The following is a 22762-nucleotide window of genomic DNA, read 5'->3' as shown; positions in this document are numbered from 1 at the left end:
GTCTAAAGCCATGGCTTCTAATTAAGTTCACTATGTATATAATATTGCCATCTGAATGGCTTGAACATTCAGGGTCTCTTTTCTGGGGAGCTGAGCCTCCCAATCACTTAGAAGTAAAGCAGCAGAGACTTTGTCAAGTGCCTCAACTTGAGACTTTCTCACAGAGCTCCTTCCTGTTCCTGGAGAGGAGCACCCGCTCCATCTGTCTCCTTCCTTTCTCACCTCTGTGGAGTTCAGGCCTGCTAGGAAGCCCTACCTCCAGATGCTGTTTGCTGGGCAACAGAAGGCATTGTTCATTATAGGCCTGCGCTCCGGGTCTTTGCAAATGTCACTACTGGTCCTTACAATCCACACAGTGTAGGAACACTCACTTCACACATGCTACAAGTAACATTAAGCCACTTGCCCATGGCCAGAAAACCAGTAAGTGATTAAGGAGGGTCAGACCTGAGTTGGAGGGAACCTAAGGCCATGAACTGTCCTCTCTTCGCCTTGCTAAAGCTTGATTTTGGTGAGACCGAAGAGGGCATGGGATGGTGATAAAGCCAGTTTTATGGAGTGTTATGTATGGGTTAGGGACTGTGCTAAATATCTTAAGATTTAGTGTGTGTGTGTGTGTGTGTGTGTGTGTGTGTGTGTGTGTGTGCACATGTGCACTTGAGCGCAGGTGCTCCTGGAGGCCAAAGGCACTGGATCCCCTGGATCTGGAATTACAGTTACTTGTGAGGCCCCTGATGTGGGTGCTGGGAACTGAACTTGGGTCCTCTACAATAGCAGTACGTGCTCTTAACCACTGAGCCATCTCTCCTGCCACTGTGCTCAGTATCTTGCCGTCTCATGTCATGTCGTCTTAGGGTTACCATTGCTGTGATGAAACACCATGACCACAAGCAAGCTGGGGAGGAAAGGGTGTATTAGGATTCCACATCATAGTCCATCACCGAAGGAAGTCAGGACAGGAACTCACACAAGGAAGAAACCTGAAGGCAGGAGTCAATGCAGAAGTCATGGAAGGGTGCTGCTTACTGACTTGCTCCTCATGGCTTTCTCAGCCTGCTTTCTTGCAGACCCAGGACCGCTAGCCCAGGGATGGTACCGCCCACAGTGAGCTGGACTCTCCTGCATCAATCACTAATAAGAAAACATCCTCCGGGCTTGCCTACAGACCATTCTTATGGAGTCATTTTCTCGGTTGAGGCTCTCTTCCTCTCAGATGACTAGCTTGTGTCAAGTTGACATAAAACTAGCCAGCACATATGTATTCTTCACAGTATTCCTACAAAGGATACACTGTCACTCCCATTTTGCAAAGGAGAAACTGAAGGGTGACAGCGTAATTTGTCTGACGCTAGAATCTATGAAGGGGAGAGAACCTGTACGAACTGATAAGACTGTTTTGTGTCTAACCACATGGGGCACTGTTTTCCATCCCTGGCTCTGACTCTGCAAGGCACCAAGACTGCTTCAAATTCACCTGTTGACTAGGGGTGTAACTGAGTGGGAAAGAATGTGCCTAGCGTGCATGAGGCCCTGGCCCCCATCACCAGCACAATACATAAAAACACATAAAAAGTCATACATATATACATGCATGCACACAAACGTACTACGTAGTCCAGTTACATCTATGCAACAGATATCTCAAAGAGCATGTGTTCCCTGCCAGGTACTAAGAACCGGGGACGGGGGGGGGGGGGGGGGGGGGGGGGTAGGAGAGGGGAGAGGCAGAGAGAGAGATCAGAAGGGTGGTATTTAGATTCGACATTAGCAAACTGACTATTTGGAAATGAGTGCTGATTGAGCCCCGCCCCCTTCCTACCAGCCAGAGCCTTTGAGTATGAAGCCGTGTTTCTTTGTAAGCAATAAATATCTCCATATGCCAGTCTATGCCCATGAGCACTGATGTGGACTTTTCTTTCTTGCAGCCCCTCGTTCGCACTACCTGGCTGACAGCGGTATGTTCTGCCTGCCCCACCATACGCCCCTGTGTCTTGTTAAAGACAGAGCCGCGGCAATCACAGCTCCCCATAGCTCTACGGACAGAGTCCTAGCACAAATTAGTCCACCCATCGTCACTGTCAGACTGTGGGTCTCTGCTTGGGGTTCCCCCAAAGAGAAGGAAAGGGCACGTCGCTTGTACCCACCTGGGAGCCTGTCTTTCTGGTTCTGAGCTTATCTCCAATTCCAAGGCCCGTGGCTAAAACGCAGGCATCTATCCTAAGAGGATAGATGTGCACAAGTCAAGGCCAGAGTGTATAAACAGGTGCTTCTGTTGGCCTAGAATTCTGATGGAGAGGGGTTCCCCAAGACAGTCTGGAAAACTCCCAGAGAATTTGGTATCTCCTAGACCCCAGCCCACTAGGTTGAGGGTAATATTGGTCAGATGTCCCCAGGGAGAGTGACCTTGGCTCAGGGATCCTGACATTTCTTCTGGCTCCTTTTCAGATCCCCTCATCTCCAAATCTGCCTCACTGCCAGCCTACAGGAGAAACGGGCTGCACAGGGTAAGGGGGCTGTGCTGGGAGCCTCTGCCCCAGTTGTTAATACTCTAACCCTAGTAACGACCTGGGGAGAGGCCTTGGGGTTGGAGGTGGGGTTGCTGAAAGTGGTGGTAACTTCCCCCCTCCCCTTTGGTCACCCAGTTGAAAAGAGGCCCCATGGAGAGGCTGGTGAAGAACTCTGTGCCACACACTGGCTTTACCAGCACCAACTAGCTTCACCCCTCAGGCTAGGTAGTCACTAAAGTGAAACTCATTTTGTGGATGGAGCAATAAAGGCAAAAAGAAGGGAGATACATGCTTAAGGTCTCTCACCCCGTGAGAGGTGGAGCCAGGATTCAAGCTTTCTAGACTCTTGAGCCGCTTATGAAACATCCATGTAAACAGTGAGCTAGTTCAGTGGCTTGTTCAGTTGAACTGACCAAGTATTGGGGGCAGGACCCTGAGACCGGTATTGAGTTTTAAACACCTAAGAGCCGCTGTTCCAGGTTCTGGGGACCCTACAGTAAAGGAAGTCACTTTCCCCGTGAGGCTCACAGTTCTAGTTAGAAGATGAACACTAAGTAAGAAAATGTAACAGCCGGATGGCCAGAAGTGCCAAGATGAAAAATGGCCAAGGGGATAGAAAGACAAGGAGACAGGAATAAATTTCAACAAAGGTCTGAGTGCAGAGAGGGGAGGAACCTCAATGCTTGAAGACCTGCAAGAGCCTTTTAGACACACGGAAGCATAATGCCTAAGTCCCTGTTCCAGAGGAGAGCCACAGTCCTATGCCACGTGGCCAGAATGGAAAGAGGAAGGGCATGAAGCCAGATGGGAATATCATTAGAAGCCATACACCTCAGGAAGGAACTTCGGAGGATGTCTGTAGGTGTGCCTGTGAACCCAACTTGGATTTTTAGTGGGATCCCTCTGTCTGTTGGGTAGAGTAGACACTGCAAGTGGGCCAGGAGTGGGGGCCATAAATCTACTAGGAGACGGTCTTAGAGTGGGACCCATAAAGCGGCAGACCACTACTGGAGAGAATGTTTGGTATTTGTGGCCCTGGCCTGTGGAGAAGCCTCTCTTCAGTATACTTGGGTCACACAGTCATTCATGCAGCAGAACCACATGCCAGGTTCTGCCCTGAGTGCTTAGAATCTGTAAGTGACCAAAGCAAAAGATCCCTGTCCAGGGTCTGGAAAGATGGCTCAGCAGTTAAAAGCATGGGCTGCTCTTGCAAAGGACCCAGGTTTGGTTCCCCACAACCAACATGGTCACTCACAACTGTCTATAACTCCAGTTCCAGGGGACCCAAGGGCCCCTTGTAGCCTCCACAGGTACTAGGTACACAACACACATATGGTACACATACATACATACAAGCCAAACATTCATACACGCTTCTTAAATTTTCCTGTATCTTCAGAGCTTAGATTCTTGTAGGGGAAAACAAAGTATTAATAAATATCAATAGGAAATAAATCCAATACAGACGATGTTGGAAGACACTGTTATGAGAAAAGAAAAAGATGAGCAGGATAGAGAGGGTTGAGAGTCTATAGAAGGGGTGACTCCCAGTTGTCAATAGGGCTGTCTGTCTGGAAAGAGCTTGTACAAAAGGGCCATTCCACTGAATAAGTGGATCCACACTGGTTACCCACTGCATGCTGGGACTAAAATGCAGGAAGAGCACAGTGAGTTACATTCCCCTAAGTTGAGACTGAGCTACTGAAAGAGCGCCCCTGCCTCGGGCCTGGTCCAAATTCTGGATGCTTCTGGGAAGGAAAAGTGAGCTTCTCAGGCTAGCCTGGATGTATATTCCCTACAGACACCCAGCGCAGACCTCTTCCACTACGACAGCATGAACGCAGTCAACTGGGGCATGCGAGGTGAGCACTACCCGTGGAGCTGCAGGGGTCAGGCCCTCCCGAGACTTCCCAGAGACTCCGGATGGAGTGCTCATCACTGTTGCTTGACCTGCAAACCACTGCTACCGGTTCTGTCCCCAGGGTGGGCTCTGTCTCAACCCCGAGTTCCCTCTCCCTCACACTTCCACTCTCTCCTTTTCCTACTCTTCCCTCATCCTCTCTAGTCCCCGACCTTGGGTGCTTTCCAGGCCATCTGTCCCATCCGGGCTCTCAGAGCATCTGAAAGTGCTGATTTCCCTGTAGTGTTGGGCTAACGCTTCCAGTCAGACATGATAGAGGGAAGCAATCGGAGCCAACTGCACATTGTTCCCAGAAAATTCTCCATGAGATTCATGCTCTCTGCCAGGAAAGCTCTCATGCCAGGCTCCACTGGCTGCTTGGAATGGGCCCTGGCTTATGTGACCATAACACAGCCTCCATGATCTCCATCTCCTAGATGATGGAGACCATGTCTTCCCACCATGTCCACCCCACCCCCAGGCTCCATTGTCTCAGATTCCTCTTCCTCCTATTGCGCATAGCTCAAAGGCTACATTCCTCATAAAGCCATCTCAAGAACAGCCAGCCCCCACCTCCAGCCACCTACCATGCTCACACCAGCCTGGATGCTCCTCCATGGTGAACTCAGGAAGAGAGGGGTTCTCATAGCTTAGAGCAATCACTGCATGGAAACCAGATCCCTAGGATACTGAGACAGAAGCCAGTGTCGTGATGGTACAGCTCAGTGGTGGGTTCTGGTTGGGACATGTCTCTTTTCTCTTTGCAGAGTACAAGGTAAAGAACACATAGACCCTGGGGTCTCCAGGATTCTGGGAACCACTACCTTGGGGAGCATCAAGAGGATGGCAGCCACCATCTATGCAGGGAAGAAGCATAGATGAACCACCTTTCAGGACTTCCATTGCCTCACCTTGGCCCACTGTCCCTGATTCTCCCTAAGTCTTCTCTAACCCTTTTCCTGTCCCTAAAGACTCTAGGACACCACAGGGGCCAACCGGGCAGCTGAACAGCCACCAGCTATTAGACACATCCAGAAGGCCTTGGGCCCACATTAATGTCGAGTGCCACCCCCAAGCTTAACTTTAGCAGTGTTAGGACACTCTGGGGACCATGCCAACCCAAGGAGGACAGACCCAGCCCTTCCTCCTGACTAAATGTCCAGCCTTAGTAGGTAGAAGAAGGAGCCCAAGCTCAAACTGCAGCTGGCAAAGACAGACTCACCCCACCCCTCACCCAAGCTAGACATGCCCTCCCCCTTTCTCCTTAGATCTACCCGTATGAGCTGCTACTGGTAACAACAAGAGGAAGAAATCGACTGCCAAAGGATGTGGACCGGACTCGCTTAGAGGTATGTACAGGCATGTCCAAACTGGCTGACATTGCAACCTGACCTTGCCATCTATAAAGTTCACATGCAAGAATTTCTTTAAAAAAAAAAAAAAAAGAAATCTCAAAAACACTCTCCTAGCGTTTTAAGTAAGTTTACAGTTTTGTGTTAGGCTGCAATCAGAGCCATTTCGGGGAACAGGTTGAACATGCCTGCTGGCACTGGACCACCCTAAGGAAGAGCTGAAGCTTGTTGCAGAAGCAGAGACTTGAGGGAGCTTCTCCGGCCTGACTGCCATGCTGTTTTGAGCTGCCCCCTCTTCAACTTAGTCCGTGCCTGTGGTGCACAGCTGCCCATGTCCTCACCAGGGGCTGATGTTCTTGTCTGCAGAACAACTAGGTTTGGTCCCTGCATACTCAGGGCTGTACTAAAGCCAGGGCTTGTGGTGGGTATGAGGAACGGGACAAACTGCACTGCTTAGAGAACAGAAGCGTGAGTAAGTCCCAAGTTACAAATCTGCATTCAGCTTCTGCCGTCACCAGGTGCCAACCCAGCTGAAGTTGTTTGAGTATGTCAGGCTAATGCTTCCCTCAAGCCTCCGAGAGAAGTAAATGAGGATATGCATCAAGCCCTGAGCAGAGCTTGGCAATGAGTCAAGGGTTAAGTGCTAGCTAGATGTTAGGCTGCTGCTATTCAAAGAATGTCACTAAGTCATGCTTGGTTGACATTGACTTGCAGGAAGAGGTAGGTAAGGTTTGGATGGAGAGGGAGGGAAGTGTCATGAGCAGTGGAAACAGTATAAATATAAGTCCAGAGGGGACCTGGGCATGGCACTGTGTAGTGCAGATCACTTAGCATAGAGTGCCCGTCTCAGGCTACCTCTGACCTGGAACTTGAATTGCCCTGTCCCCATGATGTGTCCTTCCTGCCTTTCCATGTCCTTTCCTAAATGCCCTTCCCATCCTGTGACTGTCTCACATCTTAGGGCCTTGCTCTAGAGATCACAGCACCTAAATCCTTCCCAAGGTCTCCCCTAGGATGGATCACACACCTGGTCCTCCAGCTTCCCCTGGCCTTCATCAAGTGCAGTTCAACACTCTCACTCTCATGTATATCAATTCCTCTGCCCGACCCTGAGCCTCCTATGGGAAAGACTGTCTATCCACACCACAGGACCTGGTTAGGAGAGATGTCAGAACACATCTGTGGACTTGAATGCAGGCTTCCTAAAGAGGAAGTTTTGTGCTCCTCGGGAAGAGCATGGGAACCAGCCTTGCTCTGATGCTGAGGAATTCAGCCAGGGTAGAGGGAGTGGGGCACTGTAAGTGGGCCACAAAGCTCTGTAAATATACCCAGCTCTCACGTGCTGAGTTAGCAGCCCAAGAACTGTGGGTTTCCATGACAAGGGGCTTTAGGTGTCTGCTGGTGCTGAAGGGGACAGCTCCCAGCCATCTCAAAAGAGCCAGCTTTAAGGCCCATAAGCATCTCCAGTCCCCAACATGCAGGCCCTGTGAGCTCAAGTTTCCTATGCATCAGAACCACCTGGTGAGCTTTCATCACACATGGTTCTCACCCCAGACCTGATAAATCACAACCTGGGGAAGGAGCTCAGGTCCATCAATCCAGAGTGGGTTTTAAATCTCCCAGGAATGTCTAAAATGTAGTGCTGAGTTAGAAACACTGCCCCAGCCTCTGCACCAGCTCTAGACCCTGATGTGTCCACAAGAAGTTCAGAGTACGGACATTTATTTATCCAACAAATATTTATCCCAACTCTATTAAAGGGCTGGCAAGATAGCTTAGCAGGTAAAAGTACTGGCCATGCAAGCCAGGAGACCTGAGTTCGATCCCTAGAAACCATGTAAAGGGGGAAGGAGAGAATGAAGTTCATGAAGTTGTCCCGCCCTCTGCACATGCTCTATGGCATGTGCACCCCCAGACACACATCATGTGCATGCACACAAACGAATAGCAAATTAAGTTTTTAATTTAAAAGTTCACTATAGGTGCTAAATGCTGTTCTATGTATTTACATGTGTCTGTGAACAAAACAGAGACCCTGGTCTCTCAGAGCTTGCATTCTTATGTGAGAAAACAGACACCGAAGGACACGAATGAGAAACCAATGTCACACTACGCTAGCAGGTGATAAGGAGAAGGGTTAAGAGCCAAAGGAGGTCTGGCCATGGGACTTGGAGTTAGGAGAAGGAAGTTGTGGTTGTAAAGACTGACGAGAGCAGGTCTCGCCTACCGAATGGCGAAGTCTGAGCACGTTGTCCATGCTTTCGTGAGCACTTTCTGGGCAGAGGGAACCGCCAGCACTGAGGCTTTCCTACAGGAGCGCACCTCGTGGTAGAAGATCTCAAGAAGTGAGTGTGGCTGGGACCACAGAACACAGATGAGGAGACGGAAGTGACATCACAGGTGGGGATGGGGTCATCTGTTGGACCCATTCTCAGAAACTCACGTCTGCATGCACTCTGTGCTCTAGTTCACTCTTTCCATACCAATGAGGTAGATAACTAGAACCACCCCTTTTTCTAAAAGGTGAAACTGAGGCTTAGAAGGATTTTTGCCCATTTGCCCAAGGCTATACATCCGTGTCTACCTAACTCTGAAAGCTGTGCTAAAAGCCGGGCGGTGGTGGTGCATGCCTTTAATCCCAGCACTTGGCAGGCAGAGGCAGGCGGATCTCTGTGAGTTTGAGGCCAGCCTGGGCTACTGAGTGAGTTCCAGGAAAGGCTCAACGCTACACAGAGAAACCCTGTCTCAGGGGAAAAAAAAAATCTGTGCTAAAATATTAGCTCACAGTGGCAATAAGCCAACAAACTGGCTAATTATTGTATGGCTGTATTCATAATTCTCACTGGGTGTCCTTCAATACCCAACTAAAGATACTAAATGCTCGGAGAATCCAGAAAGCTTGCAGCCAAAGGATAGGCCATATATTTTCTTTTAAAATAAACTTTACTATAAAAAACAAAAAAACAAAAACAAAAAATAAAGAAAATTTTAAAAAAACACAGAAATTGATCGGACCAAGTATATACATCTCAGTGAACTTCTATACAGTTACAATAGCCATTCTGAAACGGTAGAGCTCCATGCTGGATTTGATGCTTGGAATCCACTTCTCTTTTTCAAACTTGATTTTAAATTTCATTTAAAAAATTTTTCAGGCCTCCAGTAAAGCTGTATGAATAGTAAAATGAACACCCACCCACCCTTCACCTAAATCTATCAATTCCTAATATTTTGCTATATTTTAAATGTCGTATACTTCTTAGTCTAAAGGCTTTTGACATGAACCTTCAAGATTGCTGAGAATAGAGAAGAAGGGAAAATAAAAGAGAATGGGAACCTGCCATGAAGTGCAGAACAATATTTGATCATATGACAAACTCATTTCCACACAAGAAAAGGAAAGGGCATTCCAGAGGGTAGAGAAATATAAGCAGTGATTTTTTTTTTCATTCTTCTGATGAGAAGCCTGCTAGGTCATTTGTAAAAATATTAGTAAGTGACAATACACCCTGAATCCTTGGGTGTACCTCTTTTTCTCCCAAAGGGGATTTGGGTAGCATTAATCATGTGTCCTCATGGACACAGATACATGGAGCATGAATTTGTAAAGATGAGGTCAAGCAGAGTCTGCACATAGTGCTGGGGTAAAGTCAACACCCGCCTGAGCTGGAGGCAAGGGAAGCCTCTCCGGCCAGAGTACCTCCAGAGGCCCCCCAGGAGAAGCTCCACCTGCACCTCCATCCACTCAACACATGCCACACAGCTTCCGGGGTCTGACCCAGGCGCAGGGAACCCAGAGTGAAGTGCAGTGGCTGCTGACCCCACAGCTCACCTCCTCACGCTCTCTGTGTTCCCTCCACATCATCCAGCGTCACCTGTCCCAGGAGGAGTTCTACCAAGTCTTTGGCATGACCATCTCAGAGTTCGAGAGACTCGCCCTCTGGAAGAGGAATGAACTGAAGAAGCAAGCCCGGCTGTTCTAGGCGGAGGCTCTATACATATAGATGCATTTATATAAAGATGTATGTAAATCTCTATCCTGACGCGCGCTATAACCCTCTTGTATAATGGGACATAACACACTGCCTGCTTTTCTGTGCTGTCAGGCGATCCCACATCATCGAGGTATTTTTATGCTCCTTACTTCTCTTTTCTAAGTACTGTGGGAATCTGGGAAGGGATTTGAAGGGACTCCATCCTTTTACTGGGGATCCTTTTTATACTGGAACATCTGTCCCACCTTGAGTCCCCAAGGTCCAACTAACTCTCCTTTTAAAAGGTGCCTGGAAGAGTCTCTGCTCCCTGCTTCAGGACCTTCCCCCAGTCCCCACCCAGGGCTGACGCTGGCCACGCAGTGTTCACATACTGTGGTCACAGATGGGCCCTCCGGTGGAAGGTCCACGGTGATCTACCCCAATCAGTGAGCGCCTTTGAGGCCTCGTGAAGAATTTTCTCCATACCTCCAAATAGGAGCTAAGTGCTCTGTGGGGTGATGCAGTTAGATCTGTGGGCCTCAAATCCATTCCTTACATTAGTACAGAGTGGATGGGCCCCGGCCTCTCCTCAGCACAGCACCCCTCCTCCTTCTGCCCTTGGTCCTGACCACTCCCTCATGCAAATCTAGAATTCATGATAGGAAAAGGAAAAAGGCATTTCCCTTCCCTCTACCACCCCCACTGGCTCCTCTCCCTGCCCCGCAGCGGTCCCAGCACACACACCCCCACCCCCAGCCTTCCCTGTTTCTAGGAGAGGCCATTGTTGCAGCCTGTACTCTTCAGCCTTATTACAATCTATGTGCCTGATGATCTACACACCACAGGGCTAACGTTCCCACCATAGCTCCAGCGAGCATCCGAGACAGACACACTCACCACCCTGTGCAGGGAGACTAGACCACACCCTAAAGAAAAATCTTGGCCTACGCTACTGGTCCCTAGATGGCAATGCATCCATGTTGGACCCCCACCCATCCCGCCCCCGGGCCTGCTACAACATTGGTTGCATCTCACAGGGGAAGCTTTCAGAAGCATAAGGTGTTGAGGGGATTCCAGAGTGAGGCATTGACCAACACTGCCCATGCTTTACCCCGGTTGGCCTCAGGGACTGGACTCTCCTGCTTTCTGCAGCGGGTGAAAACAGAACCTTCTCTCACCCCCACTACAGTGCTGAGCTGTTGACTGGTGGCCGTTCTTCCCTCTTGGAGATGCCTGCGTCACACTATTTGTGGGGGGGGGGGGGGGGTCACAGAGGCAAGACGGAGAAGTTTCAAAGGACAGTTTACGTTGCTCAAAAGGCTGGTGATGTGGCATGGCGAGTGTAGAACTGGCTTCGGCAAACCCTTCCTGAGCACCTGTTGAATGCTGAGCACCGAGTGGGGGAGGGGGAGGGGCACCGGGATGACGCAAAGAGGGCCCTAGTTTCAGGGGCATGCCTAGTAATAGGAGGCCTGGTAAGACGCGTACCAGACATAACGGATGCAAGGCAGAAAGTGATAGACGGAGGCCTGAGAAAGGATGTGTGATGTTGCTGAAGGTGTATGCAGCTGGTGCAGACCAAGGAAGCTTCTGGAAGAGAGTGCATGCAAGCAAAATCAGGAAGGATCTGAGGAATCTGCGACTTGGAAGGGTGACAGGGTGGAGGACCTAGAAAGGAAGTCTAACATACTCCCATTTAAAATGTCACCTCCCTGCAACTTCTCTTTTTGGCCAATGTCTTTCAACTTTCCTGACCCATTAGAAACGTCCCCAGCCAGATGCAATCACTGAAACTGCCTCATTGTCACCGGTTAACGACTTGGGAGATGGAAGGGCTTTTGTTATATTGTTGTTGGGCATTTTTTTGTTTCCCATAAAAGCACATCATTTCAACCCAAACCCATGTCCGCTTGTTTCTTGTGTGAGGGGAAGTAGCTGACATGGGAACAGCAAATACCATGTGCAAAAGCAGCTAAAGATCAGAACTGGGGTGCAGCTCAGTCACGAAGATTGTTTAAGGCAAAAAAAAAAAAAAAAAAAAAAAAAAAAAAAACCTTCATTCAGTGGTTCTTAACCTTCCTAATGCGGTGGCCCTTTAATACAGTTCCTCGTGCTGTGGTGACCCCCAACTATAAAATTACTTCATTGCTACTTCACAACTGTCATTTTGCTACTGTTATGAATTGTCATGTAAATATCTGATATGCCGGATAGCTGATACACACCCACTGTTGAGACCCCCCAGATTGAGAACCACTGCCTTAGTTCAATCCACAGACCTTACAGAACAAAATTCGGGAGTAGTGGTGCACTTTTGCAATCCCAGTCCTGGGAAGGTGGGGACAGATGGACACCTGCAGCTCCTGTGCTAGCCAGCCCAGGCTAACTGGCAAGCCCTAAGTCCTCATGAGAGACCCTGCCTCATAAAACAAGGTGGACAGCATCTGAAGAACAACACCCCAGGTTGTCTTCTGGCCTTCACATGAACCATGGGCACATACACACAAACATACAAGGTCAACACTATCTGGCTTGTTCTCTGCAGGATGCAGGGTACTTGGAGACAGCAGAGAGCAGATAAGACCATGTAATCAAAATGTAACTCTGTAATAAGACTAATGTAATCAAAATAAGACTCTGTAATCAAAAGCAGTGTTAAACACCATCAGTGTGCCAAGTTCTATGCCATTTAGGCCTCTTAACAACCCGACAGGTAGCCGTTGTTAACACTCCCATTCCACAAATGCAACAGCTTTGAAGAAGATACTTGATTACCACCAGCAGGGCCAGGAGTCCTTTCTGCCTGTCTAGCTAGAAAGACCAGCGTCCCATTCTCAGCAGATTAAGTCCCTTTGCCTGCAAGTCCAAACTGCCTTATTAAAGGTGGATTGAATAGTAAGAGCAACCAGAAGCCTATCATGCAAGGTTTCTGAACACCCCAGCTCAGCGATGCCATCTAGAGTCAGGTTCTTTGTGCCCCTTCAACTCTATCGTCCTTTTTATATGCTGGCTTTTATCCTCTGCCAGTGTGCCCCCCCATATTTACAGGAGGCTGATGTGATTCCAGGCATCTCCTCACATAACCATCTTTAAAAGACGGAAAAGAAATTTCCCTCCGCACGTCTAGTTGAACAAGAAAAACTTTCCCATATCCCCTGAGTCTGCTTCTGCTCAAGCCTTCTCTGTTGGAACTAGGGAGTACATCCATGTGTTTACCACAGGGGAGGCGAGGACACTTAGGTTTGGCATTTTTAGCCACCACAGTTTGGGGAAAGTCCTACTGAATATGAAGATGAAAAAGGGAGAGCAATGACCTACGAGTGAATGTTGGAGTTTTTGCCACACTGTGCCATTAAGAGATTCAATGTACACAGCCAAATGCCCTGAGACAGCCTGCAGTAATTTCATTTAACCAAGTTTTTCATAAACTAGTTCTGCATTAACTCTGCTTAAGAAACATAGGCCTAGGGGCCTGGAGAAATGGCTCAGAGGTTAAGAGCACTAGCTGCTCTTCCAGAGGTCCTAAGTTCAATTCTCAGCAACCACATGGTCGCTCACAACCATCTGTAATGAGATCTGGTGCCCTCTTCTGGCATGCAGGCATACATGCAGGCAGAACATTGTGTATATAATAAATTTTTTTAAAGAAAGAAATGTAGGCTTACTGCGCCTCATCTATTTTAAGCTGCCCACTTTGCTCACATTTTGACATCTGCGAAGATAAGATGCAGGGGTTAGAGAGATGTCTCAGTGGTAAAGAGCAGTTGCTGAGCAATAATGAGGACCAAACTTCAGGTCCCAGCCCTTGTGTTACATGCTAAGCATCCCAAGTGCCTGCAACCTCAGCTCTGGGAGGGGCGAGAACAGGGACGTCTCTGGAGCTTGCTGGCTTCCAGCCCAGCTGAGAGAACACAAGCTCTGATTCAGAGAGAGACCCTGACATGAAAGAACAGACAGAGAGCAATAGGAGACACCTGACATTCTCTTCTGGTTTCCACATGCATACAGAGGTGCACACACCAGTACACATGTGTGCTTACACTCACACAGAAACACATAAGTAAATGAATGAATAAATAATCTTGAAAATGAGGCTTGGATTAGCATCTTTCCTCATCTCTGATTCTATAATTTTTTTTTTAGCAAGAATAATTCTGGTCCAGTGAGATGGCCCAGAAGTTGAGGTGCTGATGACGTGAGTGCAATGCCTGGGTCACGTGGTGGAAGGAGAGCACTGACTTCCATAAGTGGTCCTCTGACCTCTATATATGCTCTATGCACATATGTGCATGAGTGCACACATGCATGCTCACACACAAATACTTTTTTTTTTCTGAGACAGAGTTTCTCTGTGTAACAGCCCTGACTGTCCTGGAACTCACTTTGTAGACCAGGCTGGCCCCAAATTCACAGAGATCTGCCTCCCTAGTGGTAGGTTTAAAGGCATGCACCACCATGCAAACCAAATACATAGTTTTTTTTAAACAACCAAATTCTTTTTAAATGGAAAAAAATGAAGGAACAGACTCCTACTTTTCTTCCCCTTCCCTCCCAGACAAGTGGTTCAAATGTACAAAAAGATACCAAGAATGTCTTTGTTCCTGCCTGCATATGCACCCAACCAATGTTTACTTCATGAGCATCTGCTGCCAGATAAACAGTATGGAAGACGTGCCTCCTGCATTCAGGTCGAGATGAGAAACAAGTTCTAAATAAGTAAACAGAGAGAGATGGAATAGGAAGACAGCTGCAACAGAGACAACAGACAGGCTGCCACAGGAAAGGAACTCCCTCCCAATACCTAGCAAGGGATGAAGTGGGTCAGCAGAGAAAGCAGAAGCAGGAACATTCTAGGCACAGGGAAACGGCATGCGCCAAGGCACTGGGTGGGCAAGAGCTTGTCTTACTGAGGGTCTGGAAGGGAGGCTGGAATGGAACAAGTAAAGGAGAAAGTGAGATTAGAGGCAGCCTGGAGCCAGCCTTTCCTTCGTGGGCTTTTCTATGTGTGGGCTGCCAGCTCACAAATAACGACAGGGAGACTTCTTATTAATTACGGAAGCTCAGCCTATAGCTTGGGCTTATTCCTAACTAGTTCTTATAACTTCAGTTAACCCATTTATATTAATCTACATTCTATCACATGGCATTACCTCTCTTCCATCTTGCACCTCCTGTTTCCCCTTCGTGTCTCCTCCTACTTCCTCTCTCTGCCTAGAAGTCCCGCCTATACCTCCTGCCTAGCTATTGGCTGTTCCGCTCTTTATTAAACTGATCACAGCAATATATCTTCACACAGTGTATAAATATCCCACAACAGTAGCCAGGTAGGCAGGTGCCCTCCCATCCCTCCACTTTGTGCAGATAGTCTGGCTTGGCTCTGTGCTTACTAACAATGAGTGTGAGGAAGAATGGCTCTAACCCTTCCCACAGAGAGTGTCATCTCCAATCAGGAATGTTGATGCGAAATGTAGATTCACAGGCTCTGCCCTGGCCTCCCCTTCAGCATCTGTGTTACAATGAGTTCTCCCAAGAGATGCGCAGCAGTAAAGATGAGACACTCTGCTCTAAGCCATCTGCCTTTTATGGACAGACTCAACCTTTTCTGTCAGACGTTCTGAGGTTTGTGGAGAAGGGTATTTTCCCATACATATAGCCTCTTTGAATACTAGAGGGCAACATTACATTAACAAGCCAGAACACCATGTTAGCGGCCAGCAACATCACAGATTATAATCAGACATTGCAATAACTGCACTTTGTAGCTACAAACAGACCAACAGAGTCTTGAGTGTATTCATGGATACAGGGAGCCTGATCGGCTGCACCTGGGACACTTGTCCTTAGCCGACTCCAAGACAGGGATACAAACACCTGTTATGGAAGATGTCAGTGGCCGCTGCTGGCCACTGAGGAGTCTCACATGAGCTAGAAGTGCCGCTATTCAACACAGCTAGAAAAATTAATGGAAAGCAAAGCATTGCTAAAATTAATAGCAAATGGGGGTGGGGGGGCCGCTGAAGAGATGCCTCAATGGTTAAGAGTATTTGCTGATCTTGCAGAGGACCCAGGTTCAGGTCTCAGCATCCACATGATAGCTCACAAGGAACTATAACTCAAGTTCCAGGAAATGCAATACCCTCTTTTGGCCTCCCTGGGCACCAGAGACACATGTGGGGCAGACACATACCTGCAGGCAAAATACCTATATACATAATTTTTAATACTTTTTAAAAATTAATAGCAATTGACATCACAGAACCATGCCCACCCCTGGGCATTTGTGCCCTGTGTGGAATGAGGATCTAAGTATTTCACAACACTAAAATTTTGACTACACAGTGACAAATACATATATCGTTATGAGCTGCTGCAAAACCGTCGAGAAGCCCTGGAGTGGGGCTCTAAATGAGCAAAATGCAGTCTGTGAGAATGCATAGCCTCTTACCAACTCCTCCTGCCTCTATACCTGGGAGACACAGGCAAGAGACACCAAAGGCCAGCAGGGACAAGTGTGCACATAAGTAAAACTAAATATGATGTGTCATCTAAGTCTGTGACCACTGGATTTCCTAGTTGAAATGAGCTATCCCACCTAAAGGCTACTCATCACCACCACTATCTCCAGCAGTCTCAAATCATCGTTTCCCCAGGCTACGAGTGCCCCCTCTGGACCATTGCTGGAACTGCAAGGAGACAGGCGGGATTCTCTGGTTACCGGGGAAGCTTGCTAGCCTCCTTTGCAACGGGCAGATTGGGAGACACCCAGAGAGTGGAGACTATGAAAACAAGGAAGAGCCAGGAAGAGGGCGGGGAGTTCTCTGTCTGCACACCTAGATCTACACTCTTCTTTAGAGGCAACGTTCCCCTGCATCAGCCTTTGGGTTTAAGCTGTTTTGAGTTCCATCAAAGAAGTGATAAGGAACACACTGAATTAGCGTTGGCAGTGTAGTCTCGTGTGCTGTCCATGTGAGGGGTAACCACAACCTAGTGGTGCGTGTATCTGTCCCTGTGAAAGCTCATGGCAGGATGTGAGGACTCACTGGGGAAACAGAAAAGCCAGTGTGAAGGACTAGAAGTCTGCCTTTTCAGCCCTGGTAAAGGACTTCTAGAATCTTATGTAATCTATGGCTCCCAGTGCCACACGTGATTTGGAACACATAAGTGTGCCTTCCTCCCACGCCCTAACACCCTGGGCCACCTGGATCAGAACAAACTCCACGTGACATAAAGTTCGTCCTTCTGTTGAAATATCGTAGCCTTTTGTTTTGTTTTGTTGAGACAGGGTTTCTCTGTGTATCCCTGGCTGTCCTGGAACTTGCTCTGTAGCCCAGGCTGGCCTTGAACTCACAGAGATCCACCTGCCTCTGCCTCCCAAGTGCTGAAATTAAAGGCAGGTGCCACCACGACCGCCCAGCTTTGTTTTTGTTGTTGTTTTGTTTTGCTTTGCTTTGTTTTTTAATGTCTGTATAAAATGTCACTGCTCATCAGCCTCTGCAGCAGCAAGTTCTAGAAGCCCGGTAGTCCTCCCCTCCAGAAACCCAGATGCTCCTGCAGGGGAGAGGAACCTGGTGAAACCTGGCCGAATCTGTTCCATAGCCACGGCTTTGACATAAGAAACTCCCTGCAGGGGGCAGCCTGGGCATATGTAGTCAAGATTTCCTTACTAGTTCCATAAGCCTCTGGCAATTTCCTCAAAGGAAACCCACACTGATGACATAATGTCAAGATTTCCAAGCAGAATAGACGTGAGCTCTGTGCTCTGATCTCATTTGTCCCCCGGCTACTGGGCTGTGTGTGTGTGTGTGTGTGTGTGTGTGTGTGTGTGTGTGTGTTTGAGATAGGATTTCTCTGTGTAGTTTTGGTGCCTGTCCTGGATCTCGCAGATCAGGCTGGCCTTGAACTCACAGAGATCCACCTGGCTCTGCCTCCCGAGTGCTGGGATTAAAGGTGTGTGCCACCACCGCCCGGCTGACATGGCTGTTTTACCCTCAGTTTGCAGATGAACATTTTGAGCCTTTGGTAGGTAATCCATCCAGTTTTTCCCAGCTGTATGTGGCAAAATCTGGACTAAACTCGGGGCCAGCTCACCTGATGTCCATACACTTAATCACTGAATAACTACCTCCCTAAATAGTTAAGAGGCATTTGAAGAATGCTTGCCATATGCCACACATAGCACCAGGCATTCAACATACATAGTTATGTTTAAACCTTCTTGTCACTCTGCGAGGAAGTCTCATTAGCTTGGATGAGGGAGCTAAAGTTCAGAAAGGTTGAAGGTCATGTCCTGGACTGCAAAGATTCATGTCTACCTCCTTCCAAAGGTTAGCTCTTCACCTGAGCAGAGTGACAGGCCAGGGGCTGTGGCAAAGATGTCATGGAGTCTGGATCCCTGCCCCCACTGCTCCCCATTCTGCCGCTAAGGCCCGTGTAGTTTAACTAAAAGTCTCTACCTGCTTTTGGCCTCCATTTTCCCACCTGACAAAGTACAGGACCAGGTGGGCTGGTGTCTCAGTCTCCTCTCAGCTCCGGGATTTTCCTAGCTCCAGGTTCATTCATTCCAGACCTCGAAGCCTGGTATTTCCCTTGAGTCTCAGAATAAAATGGTCAACTTCTCAGAAAAGGTGGCTTGTGCTACAGCATTCTGTCCCAGGTGCACAGGAGTTCCAGAAGTCTCCATAGGGATGGAGTCCATTGCCAGATACAGCCCATGGGCATGACTTAGCTGGTTCTTGATATTCTAAAACAGAGGTTTTCAACCTGTGGGTCACAACCCCTTTGGGTCGAACGACCCTTTCACAGGGGTCACCCAAGACCATCGGAAAACACAGATAATTACATTACAATTCAAAACAGTAGTAAGGTTACAACTATAAAGTAGCGACAAAAATATTCTTACGATGGGGTGGGGTCACTACAATGTGAGGGACTGTATTAAGGAGTTGCAGCATTGGGAAGGTTGAGAACCACTATTCTAAAATAAGAGAAATTAATGATCAACACTTTTTTAAGACAGGGTCCCCGTGTATCCCAGGCTGGTTTCAAACTTGTTATACAGTCAAGAATGACTATGAAATAGTGATCCTCCCAGCTCCACCTCCTTAGTGCTGTAACTATAGATAGACTTCCACACTCAGTCTATGCGGCACTGGAGCTCAAACCCAAGGCTTTCATGCACGCTAGGCACACACGGAGCAACTTCCCCAGCCTGTGACCAGTGTCCTTAAGTCAAAACAGATCGTATGGGCTGTTGAGTTGGGTCAGTAGGTAAAGGTGCTTGGCACCCAGCCAAATGGCCTGAATCCGATGAGACTCACGTGGTGGAAGAAGAAAACCGGTTCCCTTAAGTTATCCTCTGACCGTTACACCTGCATGTGATGCACATAAGCTCACATGCACACAACATGCACAGGTGCACATTATTTTTAATGCTTCTGTGAAAATCTGAGTTTCTGGGTTTTCTTAAAAAATGCCAATCTGAGCCGGGTGACGGTGGCGCATGCATGCCTTTAATTCCAGCACTCGGGAGGCAGAGCTAGGAGGATCTCTGTGAGTTCGAGGCCAACCTGGTCTACAGAGTGAGATCCAGGACAGGCACCGAAACTACACAGAGAAACCCTGTCTGGGGGCAGGGGTGGGGGGGATGCCGATCTGGCCACTCCAGGTTTGAGCTGACTGGTGTCCCCACACACAAAGGGAAGGGGAGCTCCCTGCTTTACTAGAGCCCCTAGCACTCCAAACACCCCTTTGCTCCCTGGAGACTTCAATATATGACCACTCTTGAGGAGCTTTGGTGCTCTGGCCTTGGGGCAGAACCTAGGGCAGGGCCAGGCTATATGAGGCCATCACTTGGTCATGGTGACAGAGGATCCTTCAAACATCTCCTCTGGCCTCACAGCTTTTGCCTGTGTGAGCCTGAGCCCGGAGTTCAGCAGGAGCCCCCTAGCCGGGCTGCATATCAACCACAAACCCTGGAGCAGGAATGGAGAGGCTCTCAGGAAGGAGGAGAGCTCACTCACCCGCTCTGCTCCCTGCAGCTGTCACCAGATTGCTGTCTGTGGCTGGGGCCCAGGGTGGACCAGCCGCATGTGTCACTGGCCTGGACCAGGGCTATAATGCCAACATTGTGCTGTGTGGAACAAGAGAGGTTTTCAGCCAGCGGCCAGCATCAAGCAGACACTCAAGCAAAGGGCTTAGGGATCACGCTGAACAAAGAATATGGGAGAGGAAGCCACATGACTCTGGTGCCCACGTGAGCCTGTAGAGCCCAGGGCATTTCCACAGAACACCTTGCAGTTGCATTTCCTTCTGAAAATAGATACCAATAAGACATTCCCCAGAGGGACAGGGGGCCTGGACTCAGCATTAGCAACAGCCAGGAATGGTAGTAGGCCTTGCAGGTGCCATGAGTTTACTGACTCGGGTCACACATCTTCCTCACTACTTACCAGATGCAGAATGCTGAGCTGGGATATAGGAGTCTCAGAGGAAGGCACAGCACCCACCTGCACAGTGACCTGGAGCCCAGAGAGGGTAAGTAAGTAGAAAATCATACACTGCTGACCCAGGGGAAGAATTGAGACTCGTGCAGCAGCAGCAGCAGCAGCAGCAAACTCAAGCCTCAGATCTGATCCCGATCTGTCCGGTTTCGTGCACTTCCCAGAGTCTCCCGAAGAGCTACAAGCTCAGCAAAGCAAACAGCTGAATGCCATAATAAGGAAGTTGAACGCTCCACTGAAGGCAGAGGAGAATGTGGAATATATTTAAGGGGGAAATAACATAGTCTGACTAGGGTCATGAAGAGGTCACTCTGGCAGCCATCAGGGAAGCTGACCCTGGATGCAGACAGGTGAGAAGGTGAGAGTCTTTCTCTCCCTGATACAGGAGCCCTTCAGACTCCCAAGTTTTCTTTCCCAGGGTTTCCCGTTCTACCTGATAAGCTAAGGGGGAGTCTGGGGACTACCATTTGTTTTCACAAGACCAGGAGCAGGATGGAGCTGAAAGTTTTCTTCCTGGTATTGTTCCCAGGGGCCAAATTTGATATCTTTTTTTTTTTTTACAAAGCTGGACCTCTGTGTGTGGAATTCTCTCGGCAAGCACCAGGCGAACCTGGAAAGCTCAGCAGGCAGTACGCAAGAAGACAGGAGGCAAGTCTTCACGATCTCTGCCAGAGTTACATATGGAGAAACAGAAAAGGGAATCAAACACTAGACATCAACAGTCCCCTTCGCATCCTTGTCCTCGTACCTAGCACCCGATACCCCGTGATCCGGCCAATCCAAACCACGCTGCAGACAGTCCTGCCGCGTTCTGTGTCCACGTCTTGGCTCTCACTGTTTCCTTTGCCTGTAATGCTATCTTCTGGGCAAGCGCCTGTCCTCCGGGGCTGTCTCCACCGTCAGCAAGAAGCCATTGCTCTGTCTTCATGGACGCCAAAGCACTTCATCTCTCTCGTGTGCTTCTTCCAGAATGATCTGTGTTAAAATTACCTCCTCTTCTAGACCTTGAAGATGGGACTCACTCCTGCTTCACATCTGTTCTCTCGACACCAACTTACACCGACCCCAGTCGATGCTGCCTCCAGGAACTGATGGACGGTGGGAATCACTTTTCTAGTCCCTCCGTAAAGGAAAAGTGTAGAAAACCATATTATGATTCTTCTGTGTTAACACACAGATGTCTTCTTCACGCACCTCATAAGCTCACTCTGACAGCAACCTACTTAGCCAACATTTCCACCTTGGGAAGTTACAGGCTAAGCCAGGGCTGCTGTGCCTCCTACAAACTTCATTAATTCTCAGAGCAGTGCATAGATGGTCTTCACTCTCATTTTTATGCATTTCCTAGGTCATAGTTCAGTTACTCCTACTGCATAGGTCACCCCCACAGGAAAAAAACATGTAAATTCTCATTAAATCTTGGCTCCAATTAGCTGAATAAAACTTCAAGACCCTTTAAAGTTTTTGAAAATTCTATTTTTAAAAAAAAATGTCTACGTAAACCTCCATCTGTTTGGCAATGGTAATATTTTATACTGTTGTTTGAAAATTATTTCAACAGAGGACATGGTAGCTTGTCACTGTACTCCCAGACTCCGGAGCAGAAGGCAAGAGGCTAATGAGTTGGTGGCCAGCCTGAGCTACTTAGGAAGACATCTGTCTCGGAAAGAAAAAGAAGGGAGGGAGGGAGAGAGGAAGGGAGGGAGGGAGGGAGGGCATAAAAACTTGGGGTGGTGCTCAGTGGTAGAGTGCTTGCCTTGCATGAGGAAGATCCTGGGTTCAGTGTTCTGTGCAGCAACATACTGGGTAAAATGTTGAACTATCGAGCTAGCCTGGGAACTTAGAATATGCAGATGACTTCCAAGTTCCAGAGTTCAAGTAGTGAACTTAGGAAGCTAAATCCGCTTGCTATTGTTGGTTAGCTGCTTTAGAGTTGAAAATGACCTTTTCAAATTGGAAAAGTGGGCAGGAACAAAGAGGAACTTGAATACTAACAATGGCTCGCATTTTCATAGCTATTTCTGGTTTATAAAGTGGGTCTGTATCATCATTTCATCTGCCCTGCCAATGGCTCTGAGGTCAATATGAGGTCTCCCTGGGCACAGATGAGCAGGCAGGCGAAGATGGGACATAACGCACAGTACCTACTGAGTAGGGCAGAAAACGTTTTGGTTTTTTTTTTTTTAACCACACCATGTTTCCTCTGAGCACTCTACACACAAATGTACTAAACAAACTACTGGGCTCATTTTGCAAAGGTAATGTCAATTTCAACCTGCAGGTAAAAAGAATGGAGGAAATATCTCGAGCTTCGGTGCCTTTGCAGAAGTGTTCCAAACATCAGCTATGCTATAAAGTAGCTGCTCAGTCAAAACCGAGGCACAGTTGGGGAACCGTGTCCAAACACTGGGCTTGAACCGCACTTAGAGACTCAAATTAAGGCCTTTGATGCTGTCCACAGTCACACACTACCAGAAATAAAGGAGTTGACACACTCATATAACTTCAAACTAAATCTCTTGGCTGGGCT

At 48.3% G+C, this 22762-nt stretch overlaps 1 protein-coding gene across 2 annotated transcripts in view; it reads left to right on the top strand.

Annotated features, from left to right (window-relative positions):
• Positions 1-11632, top strand: part of Ablim3 (actin binding LIM protein family member 3) — a 118511-nt gene extending 106879 nt beyond the window's left edge. Inside the window, exons 19-24 of one of the 2 annotated variants that reach the window (XM_052742280.1) lie at positions 1926-1955; positions 2446-2504; positions 4309-4369; positions 5175-5182; positions 5676-5756; positions 9629-11632. In XM_052742280.1, coding sequence (XP_052598240.1) covers positions 1926-1955; positions 2446-2504; positions 4309-4369; positions 5175-5182; positions 5676-5756; positions 9629-9742 — 353 coding nt within the window. In that variant the 3' untranslated portion in view covers positions 9743-11632. Of the gene's footprint in view, positions 1-1925; positions 1956-2445; positions 2505-4308; positions 4370-5174; positions 5757-9628 lie in introns of both variants that reach the window. The other variant, XR_008219218.1, reaches the window with a different exon arrangement.
• The last annotated feature ends 11130 nt before the right edge of the window (positions 11633-22762 follow it).

Source organism: Peromyscus californicus, unplaced genomic scaffold (genome assembly GCF_007827085.1).
Source record: "Peromyscus californicus insignis strain IS unplaced genomic scaffold, ASM782708v3 Scaffold_17__1_contigs__length_78620276, whole genome shotgun sequence".
Taxonomy (NCBI): domain Eukaryota; kingdom Metazoa; phylum Chordata; class Mammalia; order Rodentia; family Cricetidae; genus Peromyscus; species Peromyscus californicus.
This window is presented reverse-complemented; position numbering and strand designations above follow the sequence as displayed.